Source organism: Eleutherodactylus coqui, chromosome 6, assembly GCF_035609145.1.
Source record: "Eleutherodactylus coqui strain aEleCoq1 chromosome 6, aEleCoq1.hap1, whole genome shotgun sequence".
In the NCBI taxonomy this organism is placed as follows: domain Eukaryota; kingdom Metazoa; phylum Chordata; class Amphibia; order Anura; family Eleutherodactylidae; genus Eleutherodactylus; species Eleutherodactylus coqui.
The window spans coordinates 34,646,404-34,673,361 of NC_089842.1; the positions used below are offsets into that span (position 1 = coordinate 34,646,404).

The 26,958-nt window shown below is 43.4% G+C and overlaps 1 protein-coding gene across 1 annotated transcript; it reads right to left on the reverse strand.

The window, feature by feature from the left end:
* Window positions 1-269: 269 nt before the first annotated feature.
* Window positions 270-25,792, reverse strand: LOC136633520 (phospholipase A2 inhibitor and Ly6/PLAUR domain-containing protein-like). The gene is made up of 6 exons (XM_066609280.1): window positions 25,708-25,792; window positions 25,299-25,350; window positions 6,692-6,879; window positions 3,555-3,707; window positions 968-1,102; window positions 270-560 (listed from the first exon to the last, which is right to left on the reverse strand). Exons 1-6 carry the CDS (start codon window positions 25,790-25,792, stop codon window positions 376-378), a joined length of 798 nt encoding a protein of 265 aa, XP_066465377.1. The 3' UTR covers window positions 270-375.
* Between the last annotated feature and the right edge of the window lie 1,166 nt (window positions 25,793-26,958).

A 26,958-nucleotide genomic window follows, 5' to 3' on the forward strand; every position in this document is an offset into this window, starting at 1 on the left:
TGTAAATGGGCCTTTAGTGGCAGCTGTAAAATGGCATATCGGTGGTCACTCAGGAATTAGGATGCCTTTTGTTTGCAGTATTTGCAATTGTCTTCCATGTAAAAGTAAAATGAAATTAGGGCGATGAAGAAGAGAAGGTAGTTTTTTGTTGAAGTAGGGGAGGGGTCAGTTCACAAGTTTTTATTTTTAATGGAAGCCCTTTGGGAAGGAAGGGTAAAATTACAGAATAAAAAGCAATAAATACAGACAACTGTTTCATTAACCTCAATTTCAATATTTTTAAGCCACAGAGAAACAAAAATCCAACAAAGTAAGAAACAATCCAAAAATATTCCATCCGGTATCATTTTCTTGTTTCGGGATCCTTTACAACTGTTAGAGGAGTAATTTCAGCAGTAGAAGACACACAATGGTCGGAGACAGGACGACTTTATGGAGACGTATGCCACCATTGGTGCATTTAAACGTAAGTTTCATTGATGATCCCATAATATTAGATTGGCTGGAAAGATCACAGATGGACTTGGTTGCGCACCCTCGAAGGGCTTCTGAGGCTGATCCTGTAGAGATACATAAAAGAGTTCTCACTTATCACAATATTAGGCCTCATAAATGAAGATTGTCCAACAAACACTGGCCTTATACCATACCAACTAATCAAATACAATGTTTCCATAAATTATCCTGGAAATAAAAGCTTTGCTGTGATTGGCCAGTTTTTCTGATACATAGCTTTCATAAAAGAGGCTTATTCAGTATACTTTTTTCAACTTCACTTACAAACCTGACAAGCTCTTAGATGTTTTCAATTAGCCATACTGCCCTCAGCAAATACTTACCGGCCCCTGAATAGGCACTCGACGACTATTTAGCTCAGTGCTGATAAGAAATCTTATGCAGAGATCCTTTCAATCTTAGTCAGTGAGTCTCTATGAAGTGAAGTAAAAAATTAAATACTTAGCAATACCGGTTTGTGTTGTCAGGAGAAGACACATATTCTCATCCCCTTTACATGCGATAGTATCTGAAGTGTAACACCAAGTAGATTTCTCAGAAACGCAGGATCGGCAGGTCACATTATTGGGTTGAAAGCTATTTGAAACTAGAAGAGAACAGCAGAAATAAATAAAAAGATGACTTGTATTCATTGCACGTAAACCATAATGTATGAACCTATGAGGAACCTTCTTCATCCACCCTTCTAAGTGATGAATCGGTTGCCCCTCTGTTAGAGCCTATTAACATCACAATCAGAACACTTCTTGGTCACCTTCTCTATACAGTAGGAGGAAGTCAGTGATCTTCCATGCAATACACAGACACAAGAGGTCCTTCAGAGCGAGATCTACTCATTGCAACAGGTGTCTGCTCTACCGACAGTGAGATGTCTTACTAGATGAACCACCAGTGTTATCTATACATTTCCCATCGGGACACACAGAAAGATGTTCTCCAGTCCCATTTAAATCTTTTACATCCATAATATCCTGTATATTGGATGTCTCCTTTATTAGAGACCCAAGGATTCACTAAGTGTGGAAATCGTTCTGCAGGAATATTGGCCCATGCGGACAGGAAGCTTCTTGTAGTTGCCGCCAATTAGATAGAGGTACTGACGGGCTCTGAATAGCTGCCTGGAAGGGGTAATCTATTCATGCTGCTTGCACCAAATTCTGACCTCCCATCAGCACGGGGCACCAGAAATCTGGATTTATCTGACCAGGTGATGTTTTTCCACTGCTTGGTGATACAATTTTTACTTTTTTTTGCCCACTTGAGTTTTGTCTTTCTGTTTCTCTTACAAAGCAATAGCGCTTGGACTGATCATCTGCCCATCCATACTAATGGATGGCAAGTTGTACGGTCAGACACGTTACTCGGACTACCAGTGTCGTATTCGACTGCTCCTGACCGCATCTCCTGTTTGTCAGAACAATTCTCCTTTTTACTTCTTTCAGTGCCAAATTGTTTCCATCCACAGGATCCTCTTTCGCTGGGTGAGTAACCTTGATCACGCCATTTTCCTAATACTTTTATCACCATTGCACAAGACAACCCCACAAGGCTGGCTGTGACATCTTGGCCACTGGTAGTCTAGCATTGGTGACCAGTCCTCACTGGAAGTCGCTCAGATTACGGGATTCCCTCACTCTAGTGTGGATTTGTACTGAAAATAATCAGCGGAAAACCTGTCACTTGAGTTTACGCTGCTCTCCGGGGTAACAGCTCTAATTGTGAGAGGGACGGGGGCTTGAAAAAAAGATCTCTGTCCACTAAGACCAACCTATTATTCTGCAATATGGATTTAGGGTAAGGCAAAAGATCTCCATCAGACGGAAGCAGATTGTCCTCATGGTAGGAAAACATTTTGTGACGGACTCATCATTTCCATTGATGCAGTGATATAACCTGTATTACTACACTCTGGGTCTCATTCCCAGTGATCTGGTGATATAATCTGTATTATTATTACACTCCGGGTCTCATCTCTGGTGATCTAATGATAATATTATTACACTCCGAGTCTCATCTTCTGTGATCTAATGATATAATCTGTAATATTATTACACTCCGAGTCTCATCTCCGGTGATCTCGTGATATAACCTGTAATATTATTACACTCTTGGTCTCATCTCCGGTGATCTGGTGATATAATCAGTAATATTATTACACTTTGAGTCTCATCTTCAGTGATCTGGTGATATAACCTGTAATATTATTACACTCTGAGTCTCATCTCCGGTGATCTGGTGATATAACCTGTAATATTATTACACCCCTGGTCTCATCTCCGGTGATCTGGTGATACAACCTGTGATATTATTACACCCCTGGTCTCATCTCCGGTGATCTGGTGATACAACCTGTGATATTATTACACCCCTGGTCTCATCTCCGGTGATCTGGTGATACAACCTGTGATATTATTACACCCCTGGTCTCATCTCCGGTGATCTGGTGATACAACCTGTGATATTATTACACCCCTGGTCTCATCTCCGGTGATCTAGTGATATAACCTGTAATATTATTATATGTTATAATGATATAACTTTGGGCGCATTTAAAACTCTTTCGCTAATTAAGCTATTGACAATAGTTGAAATTTCCCTGCACCGCGGTGGTGCTTAACAATGCCACTACTTTGGTGATGTGTCTGTCTGGAAATGTGACCGTGGGGTAAATAACCTGACACAGTGCTGATGTGTGTTAGAATGAGGTTACCACTGGGGCCGCTGTTTGGCTGTGGCGGCGATGCATCAACATGTAAATGTACTATAAATGTAGATGGGTGGAGAACAGGGAATCCACTGGCGTTGGAGCCGTGATGCATTTTGAAAGGTAAGTACAATATTTTTGGGATTATTTTGGGCTATTGTAACTTTTACTCAGTATTGTGCAGATCTGAGTGATAGTGCGCCACATTACTGAAAGCACCCACAGTTATACAGAATGGAAATTCTGCTGTGCTGGTGAACTGGGAGCTGAAGGGTCAACAAAGAGTTTGCTGAACTAAGGGTGCCAGCAGAAAAAGCAGAAATGAATGACTTACATGTAGGAAGAGGAGCAGTACAGTTGTCCGTGTCGCAGCATGAAACGCCGGTCTCGATGTGATCATTCCGTGAAGTCACAGTGCCGTTGAAGGAACATTTAGTTTCATCTATGCAATTCCTGGTCAGATATTCAGTCGTCTTATTCTCTGCAACTAGAAGGAAAAAACTTTTTTTCTTACTGAAATTTGACCCTTCCACTGCCAGGGGCGTCTGGACATTTTGCACCTCCAGTATCCCGGAGAATTTTCACACAATTGTCATGTACAAATAAAATCTCAGTTTCAAAATAAGAAAAGAAACCTTTCTGAAGGTACCTTCACACAGTACGACTATCGAGCGCATTAGCACCCAACAGCCGTACCGGCGACTATCACCTCTGTGCTCCTACAGCAGAGAAATAGTGGTTCAAGTGAATGGAAGCGGAGTGGACCAGAGATCGATCTGGCTCGCTGGCTTCCATTCACAGCAAACAGGCAGTCACTTAAACACTGAGCGAGACTCAAGACCAAGAGACTGTTGGGCTGAGTAAACAACAGGTCAAAAAGGTGAGCCACCGCTCCATTCATTTCCATCACAGCACCCGAGATGGTTTATAACTCAACAAGTTCTGGCACCATTATCAAAATGAATGGACCAGCAGTGGGCCTACGTGACCTCCGCTCCACTTATTTGGTGACCCCCACTGATCAACTACTTATCTTCTAGACTTTTTCCAACCGGAATACCTTCTTTAAAAGCAGGTAGCATAGAGAAGGAACCAAAGAAGAGGCACCTCTGATGGAAACTTGTTCTGCCCCTCGTATAATAAGGTGGGACCATTAAATAATAGCGTATAATTTGCCTAAGGTGGGACCATTTAAATTTTAAGGACTAGTTTATTTTTTAAGAGTGGGTGATTATCTAAACACCCCCTGTGTTTTCTCTTCCAATGGATTTGCCAATTCATTTCTTCAGTACCTCCCTGGATCGGAAGGGGTGCGCCATTTTCATTCTATCCTTTGGCTGGCCCATCTAGAAGTGTCCTCTTTACTCCATCTACATCCTTTATTATTGGTGTTAGGTCTGCATTCCTTGAGGTGCTAGGACTTTGGTTCTTTCTATATGGTACTTGCTGTATGGCCTTGTGGATTGTTTGACCAGAGTGGCTGCTCACCCTTCCAAGAAGGCTGAGGATGGACATACAGTGATTGCACTCAGAATTTTACTGTCTGCATCTTCTCGGATTTTAGTGTGGCATCATTGCATGCAACACACCCAGTGAGTCCCTTCTTGATTTGTTTCTCCTTTTGTTACATTTGTAGCCTTTGAGAACTTTTTCTAAAGGCCCGGTCACACGAGCGGAGATCCGTGCGTATTTCCACGCAAAAAAAAACACACCCCAGATGCGGACAAAAATCTGCACCTACCAATGAAAGACATATGGGTGGCAATGGATGTGGTCATGCGGATTTCTTTCCGCACGGAAATAGGCGCAGATCTCCACTCATGTGACCGACCCCTAATAATGCATTTCCTTCAGCCCCATTGAGGACACAACCCTTTTTTTTAACATTTTCCTCCCTGCTTTTAAAAAATCATAACTTTTATTTATCCATCAAGCCCCCCGGATGCCATGGCAACCAAACAGGCACCGGTCATCTCATCGCAGGGGACCATTCAACACCTGTGAACACTGATTGGGGCATTTAAATGCCGCTGTCAGAATTGACTATTGCATTAAAAGAGTTAACAGCTGCGATCAGTGGGAGTGCTTATCGAAGTGGGATCAGTGGGAGTGCTTATCGAAGTGGGATCAGTGGGAGTGCTTATCGAAGTGGGATCAGTGGGAGTGCTTATCGAAGTGGGATCAGTGGGAGTGCTTAACATTAAAAAGTCCCATTGACAATTGTGTTAAAAATGCGCAGAGATATTGCAGCAATAAAAAACTCAAGTGGTAGATAGCCATAACAGCTGCACGAAGCTCTCTCCTGTCCTGATAAGTTGTTACAATGTATCAGTGCAGGTAACATGTATCAGTCTGAATTCCAGACTGATTACATCCCAGAAGATTGTCTAGACTAGTGCACATATCTGTAACAAACCCCCAGCTGTGACACTTATTAGCGCTCTATAGGTTTTCAACCTCTACATATAAACAGGAATGTGCCTATTCACAGACAGCAAGCAGGAGTATTAAAAAAATGAGAGCTTAAAATATGAAATCTGCACATTTTGTGGCATAAAATAGTCACAAATTTTGAAGCAAAATTTCTCTGCTGCCCTTTTTTTAAAATATGGGTAGGGCTTCGCACAAGGAGCGAGGCTGTCCATATCACAATAGCTTTACCATAATTTATACCAGAAATTGGTGAATTTTATCAGAAATGTACTCCACCTATGACCTAGCATAGATTTCAGTTTGTGGTGCAGAGACGGCCGCTTAAAGGGGTTGTCCCGCGCCGAAACGGGTTTTTTTTTTTTTCAACCCCCCCCCCCCCGTTCGGCGCGAGACAACCCCGATGCAGGGACGTACAGAAAGCTCACCGGAGCGCTTACCTTAATCCCCGCGCTCCGGTGACTTCTATACTTACCTGTGAAGATGGCCGCCGGGATCCTCTGCCTCCGTGGACCGCAGCTCTTCTGTGCGGTCCACTGCCGATTCCAGCCTCCTGATTGGCTGGAATCGGCACGTGACGGGGCGGAGCTACACGGAGCTACACGGAGCCCCATAGAGAACAGGAGAAGACCTGGACTGCGCAAGCGCGGCTAATTTGGCCATCGGAGGGCGAAAATTAGTCGGCACCATGGAGACGAGGACGCTAGCAACGGAGCAGGTAAGTATAAAACTTTTTATAACTTCTGTATGGCTCATAATTAATGCACAATGTATATTACAATGTGCATTAATATGGCCATACAGAAGTGTATAGACCCACTTGCTGCCGCGGGACAACCCCTTTAATACATTTGGTGTATGGTCTTGCAGCAAGCTGCCAATTAACACTGGCATACTTGTATATGAACTGCAGAAGTTAGCACATCTATCACAAAGTCTACTATAAAGTTCCTGAACTTTATGGGATGCTTAAAAACTTGGACACAAAACTGAAACCCCTTCAAAACAGTCCAAAAATGTGTCCTTAATCATACTACTCACCGCGAAATCTTTTTATGTATGTTGATCCACACACAGTTCCATTCGGACAAGTTATGTTGTTGCCTGTGCATTCTGAGGATCTAGATGTACACTCCGTACACCAGAGAGCGGAACCTAGAGAGATGTCACACAGCACACAGTCAGCACAATTATCACTTATTACACTCTGGTTTGCCAAGACTTTTCTGCTGCCAAGTCACGGAGATCAGCGGCATCAGAGACAGAAGTTTAAGAGCTCATCTCCCAGTATGAACAGGTGGAGAGGTAAGAGCGGTCGTACAGAGACATATACTGCTATAGTGGAAGTATTAATATGTCTTATTACCACCACAACTACCGCTATCTATTATTTACTATTATTATTATCCTCTTCCCGATGCCATATGACTATCTGCGTCCTGCTGAAGGCTCCCAGGACTACCATGCGTGTTTGTCTATTAAGACAAGCCTGTGACATGTTATAGGAGAATGCCAGTAAAAAATAAAGTATAATGCTACATGGTATTGCATTTTACCGTTAAGCAATCAAACATTGTCAAGTCCCCAAAGTGGACAAAAAAAGTAAAATAAATATAATGAAAATGAAATAGAAAAAGTTCTATATAAAAATTGGTATCACTGAATCCATAAAAGTTCTATTTATTAGTCACGCATGATGAATGCCTTAGATGGGTTTTCTGGATTAGAAAAACATGACTGCTTTCTTCCAACCACAGTGTCACCCTTGTCTGTGAGTATTGTCTGGTATTGCAGCTCAGCTCCCATTCACTTCAATGGAGCTGAGCGGCAATACTACATAAAACCCTACAAAGAAGGGTTGCGCTGTGTTTGGCAGAAAGCAGCCATGTTATTCTAACCCTAGACAACCCCATTTAAGAAAAAAAACGCACTGTCAGAATAGCTTTTTTTGGTGACCCTGTCTCTTAGAAAAAATACATAAAAAGCAATCAAAATGTCATGTCTACCCCCAAATGGTACCAATAAAATCTACAGATCATCTCACAAAAAAGAGCCCTTACCCAACAACATGAATGGAAGAATAAAAAAAGTTATGGAGAGTCAAAAGATTAAGACAGAAGCATCACGTTCTTGAGCTCCTGGCTTCATGGCACTCAGGATGTGAGCACCGATGCCAAGAGAATGGGTGGTGATGCTGCAGCGTCTCATTGGCTGCAGCAGTCACCAGGAATTACCGGGACTGCAGTGGGCTGCAGCGCTGGATCCCAGCAGCCACCGAGGGGTAAGTATACTTCTGTTTATTATTTTCACACAAGGGAGTCCTAATGAAATCGGACAATCCTTTTTCATTTTTTAAAGGCATTTATTTAAGTAGTAGTATATAAAAAAAACTAGTATTTAAAAAAAAACAGCCATCATGTAGTTATGTTCCAGAAAAATAAGAGCTATGATTTTTTGAAAGTGTGAATGGCATAGCAAATAGAGATGAGCGAGCACGCTCGGATAAGTCAGTTACTCGAGCGAGCCTCGCTCTTCTCAAGTAACTGCATTCTTGTCCGAGCGTGCTCGGGGGGTAGCGGGGGAGAGAACGCTAAGTCAAGAATGCAGTTACTCAAGAAGAGCGAGGCTCGCTCGATGAACTGACTTATCCGAGCGTGCTCGCTCATCTCTAATAGCAAAACTTTCAAAATGTGACCTGGACACAGCAGCATCAATGTCCCTTGGTCACGAAAGGGTTAACATTACACAAAAGAAATCCATAAAAATAAAGTGAATACAAAGACAAATAGTTTACATGTTACAATTTAAAAAAACAACAACGTACCTGTCACTGTAAGAGCTGCGATGAGACTCAGAATTCCAATCAAGGAAGACATTGTTCAGCTTAGGTGCTTTCAAGAGATATAAACCTTGGGTGAGGCTCTTGATATATCAGGTTTGGGGGAGGTGGGACATAGGAGGAGCTTTATTTAATAGAAAGGACAACCAGCTCACCGAGAAATAAAAGTTACAGGTGACCTCCCATCACCCTCTTCCTTGATAATAAAGGGGATGTATCTTCAGAAGATTCTTATATTGGGGTCTCTATAATACAAAATAAAAATTTGAGACATCTAAGGCCCGATGTCCACGGACGGATTTGATTTGTGGCACCTGTGCTGGAGATCCGCAAATCAAGCCGCCCATAGGGATGCATTAGCATCCGCAAAACAATTTAAAGCATACAGATGTGATTTTTTTTTCCTGATGTGCGGATCGCACACGCTGGAAGAAATCGCAGCCCGCTTTATTTTTCTGCGAAGCCCGCAGGACGGCTTCTATTGAAGTCAATTTTAGCCGTACGATCTGCGGCTCAGCCACAGGTGTCACTGTGGACGTGCTATGGATCCGTGGGAAAGCATAAGATTTAGAAAAAAACAAAACTGCACTGTGCATGTGGCCGTGCTGAAGAAAGAAGATCTGTCTGGCACGGAGGAGACCCGCGCTGGACCTCGACAGGTAAAAAATGTCTTTCCCTGTCCATGTCTGTGGGCACAGCTGGATTCCGCTGTGGGCCCGTAGACATTGGGCCTAAGGTAGGATTCTCTCCTGGTGGGGGACAGAGGCAAGCTTGGACTGGCCCACAGGGAAACAGATGATTCCCTTGGTTGAGCTCTGAGCCAAGGTAGGCTTCCACCCCTCGCAAAAGCTTTGTATAAGATCTGCACATATTAGGTGAATGGCATTCTACCAAATCCTGCTTGCTGCATTCTCCATACTTCAATGGGAACAAGTCCACACCAAGACAGCCATCTTTCTGTTGAGGTATGCGGAGAAGAATTTGTTAATGAGATTCAGGTAATATTTGCACGTAGCTACATAATAAGCTCCCAGAATGAATTAAACTAGTAGGCCGTAGACAGCCCAATCAGCCACTAGATGCAAGAGTCTAGAATAGGACCCAGGAATCCAATGGAGGATAGCATCCGTTATTGCCATGTACAGAGGGAGGATGACAGCTGAATCCTGAGGGAGTAAGATAGCATATGATTATTGCTAATTGAGGTGGGGGTGATGATGTTAAAAAAGTGAATTGTTCTGTCTCCTGAGATGTCAGGACAATTCCCAAAATGCGGTACTGTCCCTCCTCTAGGATAGTTGAGAGACCGCTCTCTGCCCAAATTATCCAAATAATTTTGCTATAGCAAACGCATGTTTTTAATGGTTTCTCAATAAATGTACTATACATTACCTTGCTTGGACCTGATTTATCTCCTCTCATTGCAGGATAACTGCTGTATGTACAGCATGCATATGTTATACATGCTTGTGTGTATATGCAGCCTCAGACTGGGAACAAAGATGCAAAAGGGCTTTATGACTGGCGCCAGAGAGAGAGACAGCAAAAAGACCCAGACCATTCAGAACCGAAGGTGCGAAGAGCATCGCTGTGGATTCAATAGCAGGAGACCACCCGGACTTTGGTGGAGTTTTGTCGAGGACAGTGATATGGAGCAATGGTGGAGGTCATACTTCCTGCCATCAAGACATGTCAGTAAGGCTCGGCCTTGTTAAACCAGTGTCCACATATAAATGGACTTGCTAGTTAGCCCGCAGGTTTGTAGGGTATTGGTGCAGTTCAGTAGTCCATTGTTTAGTTAAGTATAAGAATGCTAATTAATGACATTTGTATGACGTTTATGCTGTAAGGGTGCGGCAAGTCACCTGGCATGCAGCTGGGAGACGTGGTGTAGTCATGGGTGGTTCTTCAAAAAAATTGTTGCTTTTAGTGTGACACCATGCATTTACCTATTCTACTGCTTGGATAATGTCCAGAGATGGGTGGTTATGTAAAGTCATTTACATTCTATTGCGGTTTTATAAGACAGTTTTGCTGTGTGAGAGGTGAAACTCGGCCCAAGTCCTTTTCGGCACGATTCCCAACTCTTCCTGCTTGGCAGCAACACAAATGGAGCACCACAGAATCCAGAGTTGTAGGCAGGCTTCCTTTCCCCAGGGCAAAAGATTCAGCACCCCTATCTTTGTTTGAAATTTTCATAGCACTCAGGATGTGAGCGCCGATGCCAAGAATACGGGTGGCAATCGCAATTTTACAAATGCAATATCAGTTCTCATTTCTCTGACTGATACTCTACTTGTTCGTGTAAATACAGTCCAAGTAAAACCTTTGAGATCCCCTGGGTTCCTGCGTTGATTACTAGTAAATATAGTCTCATTGTATCTTAATCACAACTATAGACAAATTCACTGGGGCGTATTTAATTGAACCACCATTTCATATGCCCACCTAAGTTAAGCGTGTGCCCGCCAATTGCAACAAATGTAATAAGAGGCATCTGGTGGCACCTCCATGCACCAGATGGAAGCCTACGCTAGTTACGAAGTAGCGAAGGTTTCTGCTATAATATACGACAGTATCTGCTGTACATTCATGCAAATGTAAAGGGATGCACCCATAATAATTGGCTCCACCCACTTTTAAAAAGAGTGACTATGCCCAGCCTCTAACAGCAGAAAGTCTCAATCTTGGTGTGTGTTCCAAAATTGTGACTTTTCGACACAGAAAAATGGCATGCAAACAATAATACATGTGTCCCAATGTAGCTAATAACACCCAGACAATTCTAATGTTCATGTCTTGTATTGTAATCATCCATAATGCAGGGAGAAAAAAGAAAGTGAACCCTTTGGAGTTGCCTGGATTTTTTGCATTGATCACTAATAAAATATAATTGTATCACGTCAAAATTATAGACAAACACAATGTAACTAATAACACAGACAATTGTACCGACCAGCATCCACAGCGCAGGGAGTAAAGTAAGTGAACCCCTGTGACTTCTCTAGCTAACAGTAATCGTCTCTTTCTTTATTTTTCATAACAGTTTCATTGAATTTTTCAAAGAATTAACAATTTAAACACAAATATCCATAAACTTGTGTCTGCATGTAGTTTTGATAACGATTAGAGATGAGTGAGCATACTCGCTAAGAATAATTACTCGATCGAGCATTGTCCTTAGCGAGTATCTCCCCGCTCGGCAGAGAAGATTCGGGTGCCGGCGCGGGTGACAGGTGAGTTGCGGCGGTGAGCAGGAGAGAGCGTGGGGGGGGGGGGAGAGGGTGAGAGAGATCTCCCCTCCGTTCCTCCCCGCTCTCCCCCGCCGCTCCCTCCCCGCCGCTGGCAGCCGAACCTTTTGTCTCGAGCGGGCAGGTACTCGCTAAGGGCAATGCTCGCTCGAGCAATTGCCCTTAGCGAGTATGCTCGCTTATCACTAATAACGATCTATTCGTACTGAAGAAAAAAGAACAAGAATTCAGCACTGAATGAAAATGATGTCATATTTAAAAAAAACAAGTTAAACCAAAATATCAAAAGGGAAGGGGACATCAGTGGGAAAAATAGGTAAAAGAGAATCAAAGGGGAGCTGAAATAGTTGCACGTGGGTCTTGTGTGACCCGCTAGAACCCCCCTTATTTTCTCTATTTAGGCACCAGATTTTATGGCAAAAGGTTTCCTTAACTTTTATTTGGACGTGAGGAGGAAGATAGGAAATAAAACCCTCCCACACCTCAAAGCTTAAGAATGGAAATTTCCAGGCATTCCATCTTAAAGAGAAAGGACAATTTGTCCAAGTGTACGGGGTGTAGCAATGACTGGGGAGGGGGGAGGGAAAGGCAACTAAGACATAAGCAGGCTTGTAGTCTTAAATAATCAAGCTATGTTATGCCATTGCCCCTTACAATCCGGGTTGCCCACATCCAACTACCATATGTAGCAATGTCTGTGTCGGGAAATGGGATCGGTGAAGTGACAGAGACTTACTTAGTCCAGATAAAAGTCCAAGTTGCTTTTTATTTTCTTTACTTCCAGCAATAACAAAGGGACCCAAGGAAAAACAGTGGCCACTGGCAGCACATGAGCTTAGTGCAAAACAGAACACAAAAAAAACATAGCTCAGCAAGTCCCCAGCTATACCTTAGGTTCTTCTCACCCAACGCTTGTAGCAAATGTTGATTAGGAACCCACAGTAGTTGTACTCACTTTCAGCCTCTGACCCAGACAGCATGGTCTTGCAGTCTTTTATGACACAGTAATGAGCTCAGTGTTTTCTGCTGAGCTTACTGGGACCCACAAGAAAGTCCTGGACTGGATCCCTACCTCCCCCAGTCTAATTCTGAGTGAGATACACACACCGTCCAATAGCCTCCCATTTACCTGTCCACATATCCCACCCCTCTTTTCCAGACCGGAAGCCTGGGCAACTTTAACCATCAAACACTGTATTCTTCACAAGGCATCAGCATTACCCTGAGACTTGCCTGGTGTTGTGTCCGCAAATGACATGCTGGACCTGCACCTGTGGATATGCACAATAATACGCCAAAGGGCAGCAACTGAAACAAACAGAAAATAAATGGGAAGTTTTTCCCTAAATACGAGACGAGGAGGGAGAGAGCCCTGCCTAACACAGCAGACTGATCGATCCGATAGGTGCGGGCCTGCACTCGTTCCTGGGACCTAAGTAACCGTACTTGGCCAACCAAATAAAGGAAAATAAAAACCACAAAACGAAAATAAAATGACAAACAGCACTTAGCTGGTAATGAAGCCGCAACACACAAAGCCGTCCTCTGTTAGCGGATACCACGCTATCCACGGGAGCCACTTACTGCCAGCTCAGACAGCGAGCAACTGACAATACCCAGCAACTAGCTCACCATCCAGCCCAGGTAAATAGCCAGCTAATCACCCACAGATGTGACCCCATTACATCACACCTACTAAGCTAGAAAGTGCAGAACCATATCTAAAACCCGTTATACGATGGAATAGCCATGATGAGGCCTCAAAATTTGAGCCATCATCCTTTGAAAGGTAGCCTGTGCCCCGTGTAAACCAAATGGCATGTTTTTGTATTAAAACAATCCCTCTGGGGCAGAGAAAGCATTTTCTCTTCTGCACTGTCAGTTAAAGATATTTGCAAATATCCTTTTGTGAGATCAAAAGTGGTAATATATCTGGCATTACCCAGTTTCTCAATCAGCTCATTAATTCTTGGCATGGGGTAGGCATCGAACTTGAAGATTTTGTTTTACTTTCTGAAGTCACTACAGAATCTCCAAGTGCCATTTAGTTTAGGAATCAACACAATTGGGCTTCACCATTCACTTTTTGAATCCTCTATTACCCTTAGCTTCATCATGCATTTAACCTCAGTAGAAACTGCATCTCTATGTGCTTCTGGTATCCTGTATGGTTTGAGATTTACCTTTACCCCAGGTTTCCCTATTATGTCATGATTTATCTCCTTAGGGAGAGCAACTATATACTATAAATAAGTGAGGAGACTCAAATGGCCACGCACGCTCCTCTGGGTAATATGCAAATAAGGGAGATGGAATAAATCCTCCACAGTGCCACCTACTGTACACTGATGATGGGCAATAACCCGGAAACAGCTGTATGTACATGGGGTCTGGCTTTGCTTTTGATTCCCAGTCATTGTAGCAAGACTTGTATAAAAAGTCCCACTTTGACTCGAAGGAATGCTGCCTTTCAGTAGGTGGCACTGTGGAGGATTTATTCCATCTCCCTTATTGTCATGATTTATGACATGGGTGCATCCCGGCAGGTCAGAGAACTTGCTTTTGTTTCTCTACAGAAATTCCTTAGCTGCTTGCTTTCCGCATACTGAGAATATCGCGTATTCTGACCACAGGAATGGGTGGCTGTGGCTTTACCTTCCGAGTCCTCAAGGTCCCTAAAGATTCTCTATCTTCCCAGGGCTTAATTAAATTGACATGGTAATTCTGGTATGGCTTTCATTTGGCTGACTGGTGTACTTTATAATTTACTTCCCTGACTTTCTCTACGACCTCATAGGGTCCTTGCCCTCTAGCAAGAAATTTACTTTCAAATGTGGACACCAAGATCAGGATGTTGTGCCCAGGGTAAAAATTTCTAGGCAGACCAATTATACACCCTGTTCTGGGCCTCTTGTGCCATTTGCAGGTATTCTATAACAATAGGCATTACCATTAGAGTTGAGCGAACATACTCTGCCGAGCTTGATGTTCGTTCGAGTATTAGCGTACTCGATGGTGCTCATTACTCGAAGGAGCATCAAGCTGTGTTTGACCCCGCCCCAGTTTTTGGCCCCTCCCTGCTGTGACATGCCTGTTTTGGCCCCTCCTGCCGCAGCGCGCGTCAATGGAAAAATTTTTGTCTGGCAGGTAGGGGGGTAGGGGGGAGAGAGAGAGAGAGAAAAAAAAAAAAGAGCTCAGCACCCAGCGTCCCACATACTAAAATGCTCGAGTCTCCCATTGTAGTCAATGGGGTTCGTTACTTGAGTAGAGCTCTCGAATTTTACTTGACTCGAATAACGCGGACCCAAGCATTTGGGTGCTCACTCATCTCTAATTATCATTCTACATTTGTTCCACATGCTCAATACTACTTTTGTAGGGAGCTACTCGGTTCCCCATCTTTCCTTGGCTACGTCTAGTAGCCCCCTTGGGTGACAACCATAGACCAATTCAAAGGATGAGAACTTTATAGAAGCCTGTGGCACCTCTCTAATTGAAAACATCAGGTATGGAAATAGACAATCCCAGTCATGCCCATCTTATTCTACCACCCTTATTAACATTTTAGGGTCTTATTAAACCTCTTTACTAATCCATCTGTGCTTTTTTTCCTCTTTGCAGCCCTCTCAAACACAGTCAAATAAGCCTCTACACCATCTTCAGAGGTCATCTTTTGCATAGACCATTAACTGTTGCAGGGGTCCCTTCTCTGAGGGCGAGCCAGAAGTGCTTCTTTTAGCAGGTCAATCGGTTCCTGCTGACGGGCGTTTGTCTGTTGCTGCTAAATATTTACTTGCACCAACTGTTTGATGAGCTCCTCCATAGCGGTGGACAGTGACTGCATGAAAATAGCAGGTTTCACCTAAGACATCAGCAGACTTTTAGTCTTTATTAATCAAGTGTTCTTATGCTGTTGCCAATAGCAACATGGGTTGCCCGCATCCAACCACCATATCTAGCAATGTCTGCGTGGGGGAATGGGGTCGGCGAAGTCACAGACGCTCATTTAATCTAGATTAGAGTTTAAGTTGCATTTCATTTTTTCTTCTTCCAGCTAAAAAAAGGTGACCCAAGGAAAACTGCGGCCACTGGCGGCACATAAGCTTAGTGCAAAACAGAACACAAAATAAATCGTAGCCCGGCAAGGCACCAGATGTACCTTAGGTTCTTCTCATCCTAGGCTAGCAGCAAATGTTGATCCGAAATCCATAGTAGTTGCACTCATTCCAGGTTTTAACCCTGACTGCATGGCCATGCAGTCTTTTCTGTCCCAGTAATAAGCTTAGTGTTTCCAGGTGGGCTCACTGGGACCCACAAGAAAGTCCTGAACTGGATCCCTATCCCACCCAGGCTATCTGTCTGATGAGATATAAACCCTGTCCAGCACTCTCCCATTTACCTGTCCATAGGAGGTAAATACCCATGCATATATATCTAATGTATGTACAATGTTTTAATGCTGGATTTTGTATATGTTCTTGTTAATGGATCTAGAGAAGTCACATGACTGTGTTTTGTTTTGTTTTTTACTTTAGCTTTGCTGCTGTGAATTAGAAGTGAATGAGCTGCCTGATGATTGTCCTATGAGCTAGATATAAAATGCAGTCTAGGTTGTGGAGAGAGCAGAGAGCCTTGTGAGGTGTGAGCTGCCCCAGTAATATTTAAGAGCTTGGTTTTCCTGTGTCATAGACAAAGGGCAACTCAGATTCCTGGATTGGTGATACACACTGCTGCAACGTGAGTGCAAAAAGAGGTCTTCCAATTTTCAAAAGAACTGTTAGCTGAAATGACTGACTACAAGTCCTGAGCTATCACTGGAGTGAGACCCCCAACTGACAGCTTGTGTCAAGATATTCAAGTTTTGGTGGTCGTGAGTACCATCATCCAGGCTCATCACCAGTTAAATGGATTATTTTGACTTCATCACTGTATAGCCTCCCTAAAGATACTGTGCTAATAATTTGTTCAGAGGATAGTAACTGTATGTTTTAGGTAGCAGATTTAGTAATTTGGTCAACCAAAGCTCCTGCAAGGACTAAGTTACCCCAGTGGAGACTCCTATTGTCAACCAGAATCTGTAGAGCTATTTACCCCTGGCCAGGGTAAACCATTTATTGACTGAGATAATTAATAGAGATGAGCGAACGTACTCGGTAAGGGTGATTTTGCAATCGAGCACCGCGATTTTCAAGTACTTGACTACTCGGGTGAAAAGTACTCGGGTGCGCCGGGGGTGAGCGGGGGGTTGCAGAGGGGAGTAGGGGGGAGAGGGAGAGAGAGAGGGCTCCCCCCTGTTCCCCGCTGCTACCCCCTGCTCCGCCGCGCCCCCCCCCTGCCCCCCGGCGCACCCGAGTACTTTTCACCCGAGTAGTGAAGTACTCGAAAATCGTGGTAATCGATTGCGAAATCGCCCTTAACCGAGTACGTTCGCTTATCTCTAATAATTAAGTATACTGTGTGTACAATATTAAAATCACCCTATTCGCAGGGTATTGAACAAGTTATAGCGTTTCTGGAAGGTTAGCAAACTGTTTACATTGTATGAAAATAATACCGTTGTATAATACCTTAGTGACCAAGCCTGTTTGCGCCTTAATGACCAGGCCAAAGTTTGCAAATTATTTTTCGCCACATGTTGTACTTCATTTAGGTGGAAAAAAAAGACTGATAGAGTTTGTGTTTATTTATTAAAAGCGCCAAAAATGTGAAAATTTTGAAAAAATCGTCATTTTTTCACATTTCCAACTGCAATATCTCAAATATGTGCAAACATAATATAAAAATTTTTGCTAAGATTTATATTTCCATCCATTTACTTTATTTTGGGCGCACATTGGAAAAACTTTTGTTTTTTTTAACCATTTAGGAGACGTACAAATGTAACATTACTTTTCAGCATTTTGAGGAACACTTTGTTTTCCTACACCAATCCAAGATTGGAAAGGCTCATAGGAGTCAAAATGATAGACACCCCCCCCAAGTGACCCCATTTTAAAAACTACACCCTTTAACGTATTCACTGAGGGGTGTCATGAGTATTTTAACCCCACAGTTTTTTTTCAGGAGTCAATGCAATTTAGAAGAGAAAAACTAAAATTTCATATTTTTGCAAATATGTCATTTTAAAGACAGGACTTTTTTCTATAGTACACATGAAAATTAGGATTTGCACCCCAGAATGGATACTCCTGTTTGTCCCGTGCTCAGAAACATACCCATTGTGGCCCTAATCTTACGTCTGGATGCACAATGGGGCCCAAAATGAAAGGAGCAACCGGTGGCTTTCGGAACAGAAATTTTGCTTGAAGGAGATTTAGGCCCTATTGCCCACTTGTAGAGCCCTTGAGTGACCAAAACGATGGAGAACGCCCACAAGTGACCCCATTTTGAAAAGTAGACCCCTTAACGAATTTATCTAGGGGTACGATGACTTTTTTGACTTCACAGTTTTTGAATGAATCTAAGCCAACCCGAAGGAAAAAAAATACGATTTTCATTTTTATGGTAATTCTGTCATTTCAAAAGCAGTTTTTTTTGTACCGCACATATATGAATGAAGACTTGTACCCCAAAATGGATACCCCTGTTTGTCCCGTGCTCAGAAACATACCCATTGTGGCCCTAGTATTACGTCTATATGCACAATGGGGCCCAAAATGAAAGGAGCAACCGGTGGCTTTCGGAACAGAAATTTTGCTTGAAGGAGATTTAGTCCTCATTGCCCACTTGTAGAGCCATTGAGTGACCAAAACGATGGAGAACCCCCACAAGTGACCCCATTTTGAAAAGTAGACCCCCTAACGAATTTATCTAGGGGTATGATGACTTTTTTGGCTTCACAGTTTTTGAATGAATCTAAGCCAAGCAGAAGGAAAAAATTATGATTTTGATTTTTTTGGCAATTGTGTCAATTTAAAAACAGGTTTTTTTAGACAGTGTACATAGGAATGAAAACGTTCACCCCAAAATGGATACCCCCGTTTGTCCCGTGTTCAGAAACATACCCATTGTGGCCCTAATCTACTTAAAGGAAACATAGCTAGGCCTATAATGGAAGGAGCACCCATTGGATTTCAGGGTACAACGGAATAAATTCCAGTCCCCATTGCCCACTTGTAGAGCCATTGAGCGGCCAAAACGATAGAGAACCCCCACAAATGACCCCATTTTGAAAACTAGACCCCTTAACAAATTCATCAAGGGGTGTACTGCGTATTTTGACCCCAAAGTATTTGAATGAATCTAAGCAAAGCAAAAGGAAAAAATTACGATTTTCATTTGTTTGGCAATTTTGTATATTTAAAAACTGTTTTTTTTTTACAGTGTACATAGGAATGAAGGCTTTCACCCCAAAATAGATACCCCCATTTGTCCCGTGTTCAGAAACATACCCATTGTGGCCCTAATCTACTTACAGGACACATGGCTAGGCCTATAATGGAGGGAATGCCCGCTGGATTTCTCGGCAGAACTGAATAAATTCCAGGCCCCATTGCCCACTTATACAGAAAAAAATTGACTTCCTAAAAATAATCCCCCCCCCCCCCGCCATCCCCATTTTTTTGGCATTCCCTAAATATTAGATAAAGGTAATAATATAAACTGCGTTTTATGTCCGAAGACAGGGGTAATTATGGAGGCTGCTTGGGATGGGCACATGGAACAAGAAAACCGGGTATTCCCCCCCTCCTCTCATGTATTTTGGGGGGTATTTCGTAACCTCAGCAGCGGGTATGGGGTGTAAAAAGTGGCGCTCTGTGAGGCTTTGTAATTTTGCTGCGGTGCGGTGGTCTCACAGAGAAGGCGTTCAACAAGCTGCTCCTGGAACTGCAGGAAGGCAAGCGTTCCCGGGGCTTCTTGTAAATTACGGATTACAGGTAGCGGTCTGAATAACGCCGGGCTCACGCAGCCGTATGTGGAATCTGCTTGCGGAGGCCCGCAGCGGATTCCAGCTGTGAGCCCGGCTGTGACCCTGCGTACAGCCGCGTAATGTACTGCGCATAACTGCGTACTCACACAGGCGTTTTTTTGTTTATATTTCCCGTGCCGTCGCTTAGAGATGACCCGGGTACCCGCAGCCCGTACACAATGTGTTTGTATATGGGCTGCGGGTATATCCGCGGTCATAGAGCACAATGGGCTCTAGGTCGCGGATATCCGCGGTAAAATATAGCATGCCGTGTTCTGTTTCTGCGAGTGGATTCCGTAATTCCGACCCGCTAATTGGGGGGAATTGTGTAATCCAATGCATGCGATTGATCCGTGGATTACCGCTGATCAAGCGCATGCAGAACCCGTAATTCCTCTCCGGTCATGTGTGACCGGCCTAATGTTATATCGCTACTTTATCACGTGACCGGGGACCGCTCAACGAGGCCTCCGGTCACTGCTCCAAGCACTCAGTGACCGTTGGTCGCTGGGAGCAAGGAGATTTAAAATTTCCTGGGCTCCCCGGCTCCTGCGAATGTGTCCGGCATTTTGCCGGCGGGCGCATGCGCAGCAGCCGGAAGGGTCCATGGAGGATAATCGCATCTGGATTCAAATGCAGAAGCCTCCGAGAAGATGTTTCATCTTCCCCCACCGATCGCATCGGTGAGGGGAGATGAAACTGCCACTTTTTAAAGAACTTTTACGTGATCGCCATTATGCATTGGATAACGGCGATCACTTGACCAGTAACCGCATACCGTGGCTCCCCGTGACATCTCCAGGCTCTTGGCTACCTTTGGTAGCCAGCAGCAGGGAGATTTTACATTTCTTGGGCAATCTTTCACTTTTGCGCATGCGTCCGCCATCATGCTGACGGGCGCATGCGCCGAAGCTGGGGTAAGGTCCATGGATCAACATCCCACCAAGGAACAAATCCGGGACCTTGGGTACGTAATTTCATCCCCCCTTACGGATACGATCCATAAGGGGAGATGAAACTTTAACTTTTTAAACTTTTAACTTTTTTTTTTTTTTTTGACTTTTTAACTTTATATGATCACCGTTATCTGATGGATAACGGTGATCATATGACTGGAAACCGCATACAGCGGTCCCCAGTCATATCTCCCTGCACTCGGCTATCTGTGACAGCCGGGTGCAGGGAGATTTTGAATTTGCCGGGCTCGCCGGCTTCTGCGCATGCGCGCCACATCGGCACATCGCAGAAGCCAGCGGGGGGTCCCGACACCGGCCGGAGGACATCGGCGGACCTGAGGTGAGTATTTTCACCTCCCCTCATGGATCCGATCCATGAAGGGAGGTGAAACTTTTCTTTTTTTACACTTTTTTGCACTTTTCCGCGATCGCCGTTATCCATTGTATAACAGCGATCGCGGTCCCCGCTTACATCTCCTGCCTCCCGGCTACCTACAGGAGCCGGGAGCCAGGAGATTTTAAATTTCCCGCGCCACCGGGCCTTCTGCGCATGCGGCTGACGTAATGCTGCCTGGCGCGCATTCGCAGAAGGACGGCTACGGGGCCTGAAGCATCAGGACAGCGGGGAACCGTGCCGCGGACCTCGGTGAGTAATTTCAGCTGCTCCGATGGATCCGATCCATCGGAGCAGCTGAATCTTTAACTTTTTGGGCACTTTTATTTACTTTTTTGCGATCGGCGCTATCCATTGCATAGCGCCGATCGCAATCCCGGGGGGGGGGTCCGAACAGCCCGGGATGACAGCTCCATGCTGTCAGCTACCTGCGGACACCGACAGCATGGAGCTGTCACGTCCACAGCCCGAGGGGCATTATTCTCTGCAGGACACATGTTTTTACGTCCTCAGAGAATAAAGCCCACTTCGGGAGGACGTAAAAACACTATGGGCTGGTCGTTAAGGGGATATTATTGCCATATTTTTATACGTAAAATAGTGAAATACAACTCACCAAAAATCTTGATCCACAATGTTGTACCAAACAGCCAAACAATGCAGAGCTGATTTCTCAGGAATACAATGTGGAAAAAACAATGTATATATCTCCCGCAAATTTGAATCTTAGAATATATCCATGCAAGGGTAAAAACGTTCACATGTACGAACAGGGACCAACACGTGTGATAAATAACTAAGCCTTAGGGCGCCCACCCACTGGCGTTTTTTTACCTGCATTTTGCGTTTTGCGTTTTTCCTGCACAGGCATAGAGATAACATGTGTTCCTGTCCACTGGCGTTTTTTTTGCGTTGCGTTGCGTTTTTTAACATAGGAACTGTCAGTTGCATATGTGTCCTTATTTTTCTCCTAATGCACCCATGAATGTCAATGGAAATTAACGGAAAAGCCGCGAAAACGCTGCAAAAAACGCCGCGAAAAACGCGCGGAAAAATCGCAACGCCAGTGGGTGGGCGCCCTTAATCATAGCATATAGCCTGTGCAAGAAACAAGTAATTTAAAGGTAACAGAATATGACGCAACAGTATGACCCCTCCTACTAACAAATACATAATGAGGGCATGAAATGAGGCTTTAAACCCCTCTGAGCATCACCTAAATTAAGGTGACTATCACCTACTTTTAGCCCTATAAGGTAAGCTTACGGGATGAACGTAGGTGACCCACGGAGCCTGGTGATGTAAGTTTTCCATTTACACCCCCATCATTTTTCTGGTGTGAGAGCTGGAAGCCAGAGCTGCAGTGCATTGCGTGGTACCGCTAAGTAAAACAGACAGACTACCTAGCATGCCGCTCAATGTATTGAGCAATAACTTGCAGCGCTGCCACTGGGGGAACAACAGAGAAGATAAGTATAGCACTTTCATCCTCGAACTCCACGAGTCACTTACTTTCAGCCCACACGCTTAGCTTATAGGGCTAAAAGTAGGTGACAGAGTCTCTTTAACCCCTTAAGGACCAGGCTGTTTTCTGCCTAAAGGACTAGACACTTTTTAGGGATTTTACCCATGTGTTGGTTTTACTGCCCTATTTTTTTCCTTCAATTACCAAAATTATTTTTGCTGCTTTTTTTCACTGACTTTTTTTTAAAATTCTATTTAAAAAGGCTAAAAAAAGATTTTTTTCTTCAACATTTCTAAATGGTTTTTTTTAATTAGCACATTTACACTAAAATAAAGTATGAGAATGGGTTCCTCATTTTGTTTCGGACGTTTCAATATATAACATGTATGATTGTGGATTACAGGGCGCCTACGGCAATGGATTCGGTTGGCGGCGGCTTTGGGTCATTTATTTTTTATATGTATACATGTTTTTTTTTTATTCTGCTTTTTTTTAACTTATTTACGAGTATATAACAATTTTTTTACCATTTATGTCCCCCTATGACATCATATAAAACCTCTGGGGGTCATTCACATGGTCTTTTTTTCTTTATTATACACTTTTTCATTGTAGCTGGGACATCCATAGGAGTTGCTAACAGCTGATCAATGTCTGCTAGGACCCTACAGCTCTGCTGTGGCAGGATGACCGGGCAGTCATATGATCGCCGGGTCACGCAGTGGAAAAAAAAACACTTCCACTTTCACTTGTTAGTACAGCTGAGAACCCACCTGTTCCTGCTTGATTGCAGGAGCAGAGGATTTAATCCTGTGCAGTATTTCTGCTATTGGGCGGGATTAAAGCCCAAGACAAAGCGCCGTAAATTTACAGCGGTGGTCCTTAAAGGGTTAAGGGATTACTGTAACAGTAGATATATAACAGCTGCAGAACATAACACCATTTATGTAAAGGCTTTATACAAGTTCAGTTAAACATGAGAAAATAAAACATTTGCAGAGCAGGCGTTGTATTAAAATCTCTCAATCCTTTATTGCTTCATCCATAAAATCAAGGAAGCTAATAATACAACAGCGGTGTAAAACCAGGTAGACAGAATGGTCATCATGAATAAGGGTGAGGCCTGAAACGCGTTGACAAGGAGATCCCCTTGAATTCTGCCTGTATGTCTGGTTTTATTGCTGTATTATCAGTTTCCTTGATTTTATGGATGAAGCAATAAAGAATTAAAAGAGTTTAATACAATGCCTGCTCCGCAATTTCCTTGTTTTCTTCATTCCTACTGTGAAGTCTTTATTCCTGGACACATTTTGGGTGAGCAGGTTACTTGTTTTTGTATCTGCTGAAAAAAAAACCCATGACAACAACATACAATGGAACACTTTACTGATGTTCTGTAAGTCTATATGAATAAAACCCCTTTTATACATCACACTTATCAAGCAAATCACTTGTTCAATCAAGTGATTTGTAAGATAATTGTGCAGTGTGAAAACATGAAATGACAGATCAATAAGATTCCGGGTTCAAGTCCTGATAGCACCCCCTCCTTCTAGGATGGCCTTCTAGGATGGCCTTTTCTGGGTACCTGTGGTAGAAATCCCGAGTCTTGGAGCATGAACATCCCGGTCCAGTTCCTAAGAAGTTTCCTCCAGGCTGTACAGTTTCCACTTCGCAAAGTATTGTAGTTTACCCCTGTGCATTCTTGAGTCCAAAATTTCATCTATCACAAACTCTTACTCCCCTTGGACCCTCACTAGTGGAAGAGGTGGCTGGCTACTTCCTGAAAAGGTGTTGTCCTGTCACAGTTTTAGCAAGGATGCATGGAAAAGAGGATGAATTCTCAGGCTGCTTGGGAGCTTTAAATAGAAAGCCACCAGGCTGATCCTTGCAGTGATTTGAAAAGGGTCAATAAAACTTTGCCCAAGCTTGGGAAAAGGTACATGTGCCTTTTGATTCTTGGTTGACAACCATACCTTATCACAAACCTGGAAGATAGGGACTGCTTGGCAGTGTCTGGCTGCTACTTTCCTATAGGCATCCCAAGCTTCCTGTAAGGTTTCCTTCAATTCTTTGGAATGCGCCAATCCAGGATTGCTTTAATCTTGCTGGGATCTTTACTTAAGCCGTCTAGGGAGATAATGTATCCCAGGAATTGCATTTACGTCTGTTCAAACTTGCACTTCTCTAGTTTGATGTAGAGATTATTTTTTTGGAGTCATTCCAAAACCATCCAAACGTGCCTGCAATGTTCCGCCAAGTTATCAGAGAAAATAAGAATGTCGCTGAGATATGCCACTACGAATTGGTCCAACAGTTCTTGAAATATGTCATTGGTAAAAGGGCTGGAAGGTGGTGGGAGCATTGCAAAGGCTGAAAGGCATTTGCAAGGTATTAAAAATCACTGTACCTTGTCCTAAAAGCAGTCTTCCATTCGTCCCCTGGGCAAATCCATACTAGGCTATAGGCCCCTCTTAAATCTAGCTTTGTGAAGATTTTTGAAGCACCCAAGGCCCTATCAAAAGGAGAATCTGACAGACTAAGTCTTAATCGAACATATCAAGAGATGGTAGTAATTTTAAAGTTAATTTCCATAAATCTGAGATCCTCAATGAAACAATTCCATCAGCTAAGGCCTTAAACCAGAAACCATTATTCACCTTTTGCTGGAAGGATGATTGCATTAAGTATCTAGGGGTTCAACTCGTAGGCGATTCAAAACTATCTATTTGACTTGACCTACAAACCAATGCTCTCTAACTTTGGAAAAGTTAGAAATAACATCCTGAAAATGGACTCCGTCCCTAAATTTTTGTACCTATTTCAGACTTTACCTTGGAGACTCCTTAAAGCCTACTTTTCCCAGATCCATCGGATGTCTCTGGACTGTGTATAGGGAGGATCAAGACCTCAGGTGAAATTCAAGACACTCTTGCAGCATAAGGAAAATGGAGGTGTGGGTCTACCAAGCTTTTTTCCTATATCATAAGGCAACTATCTGCAATTGCATACTAGATATTATCCATAACGAATCTACAAAACTCTAGGTGGACCTAGAGCACAAGAACGCTCCATTCCAAATAAATGGTTCCTTCTGGCTCTCACCCACAGTGAACCATCAACTTCCAACAGTGTGTCCCTTTTTAAGGTGGCTCCTTGACATTTGGAATGGCTTTGATACTCACATGAGACTGGTGTCCTGGCCAAGCCCCCTGACTCCTCTGGTAGGGAATCTGGACTTGCCTTCCTTTATGGGAGGCTCATCCTTTTTTTCCAGACTAGAATCCTCACCCCCACAGGTTAGAGATGTCATTTCATCTTCAGGCATCCTCCCTTTACAGGAGCTAATGGGACCTTGAGGCTCCAGTACTGGCGCATGGTTTCAGTACCTACAGATTGGCCACTTCGTTAGTTCTCTAGGTCCCTTATCTCATCTTCTTTCTCCTCCCTCTTTCACAGTTCAAACAATTATGCATTTCCCCTGTGCCCATCTCAGCTGGGATTTCGGCACTATACCGCCTCTTGTTGGCGGTGGAGACCCGTAATGAAACGATGCATGTAGAACTGGGAAAGAGAGTTTTGAAAATCCTTCCTAGTGGAATTATGGTCCAAGCCTTTTATTTTAACTCACTCTCTCTCAATTTCCTCTAAGTACCAGGAGACCAACTACAACATGGTATAAGACACTGACGTGATTGGCTAGGATGTATCCCCGGATCCCGGACACCTGCTGGAGATGCTCGCAGGAGAAGGGCAGTTTTTTACATATATGGTGGTCCTGGCCATTAAGGTGAGATTATCAACCCTGATATCCATGATTCCTGGATCCTTCTCGTAAATCAAAAGAGACCCCTAAGATTTTACCTCATAGCCATGCACCAGATTATTCCAAAGCTTTGGAAATCCCGCTCGCCTCCCAAAAAATAATGTGGCTGTAAATTCTAGACCACATAATTCATATGGAAGAACTCAATGCAAACGATGAAAACAAACTCACAAAATGTTATTCTGTATGGACGGCATGGTTGCTTCTTCGTAGTTCGTCCAAACTGAAAAACTGGCTCCAAAAGGGTGTTTTTCCATAACAAATCTAACTACAGTAACTATCTGTTCTTTTTCCGAACAGACTATTGGGTTCCCTTACCGCCGTGGGCACAAATCCCTTCCCCTACAGCTGCCTTGTTATACTCTCCGACACCTCCACACGTCTCTGTAAATATCATTCTATCACTACGCATATGTCTTTCCACTAAGTTTCTTTTCCTTCAAGGTCCTCTGCAGTGGGGTTGTTAGCTTTCAACCATAGTTCAGTTGAAATTAGAATTAACAAGTGGAAGAATTTATGTTTAATCATTTTTCACTGTTCTGCTAAACTTGTCATTCTAGATGCAAATATGTTTTCTTTGTGACCTTAAATCTTAATAGTAAAAATATTTTGAACAATAAAATTAATTTAACGCAGTGTTGGGAGCGTTCTATTTGCATGGCAGCGGT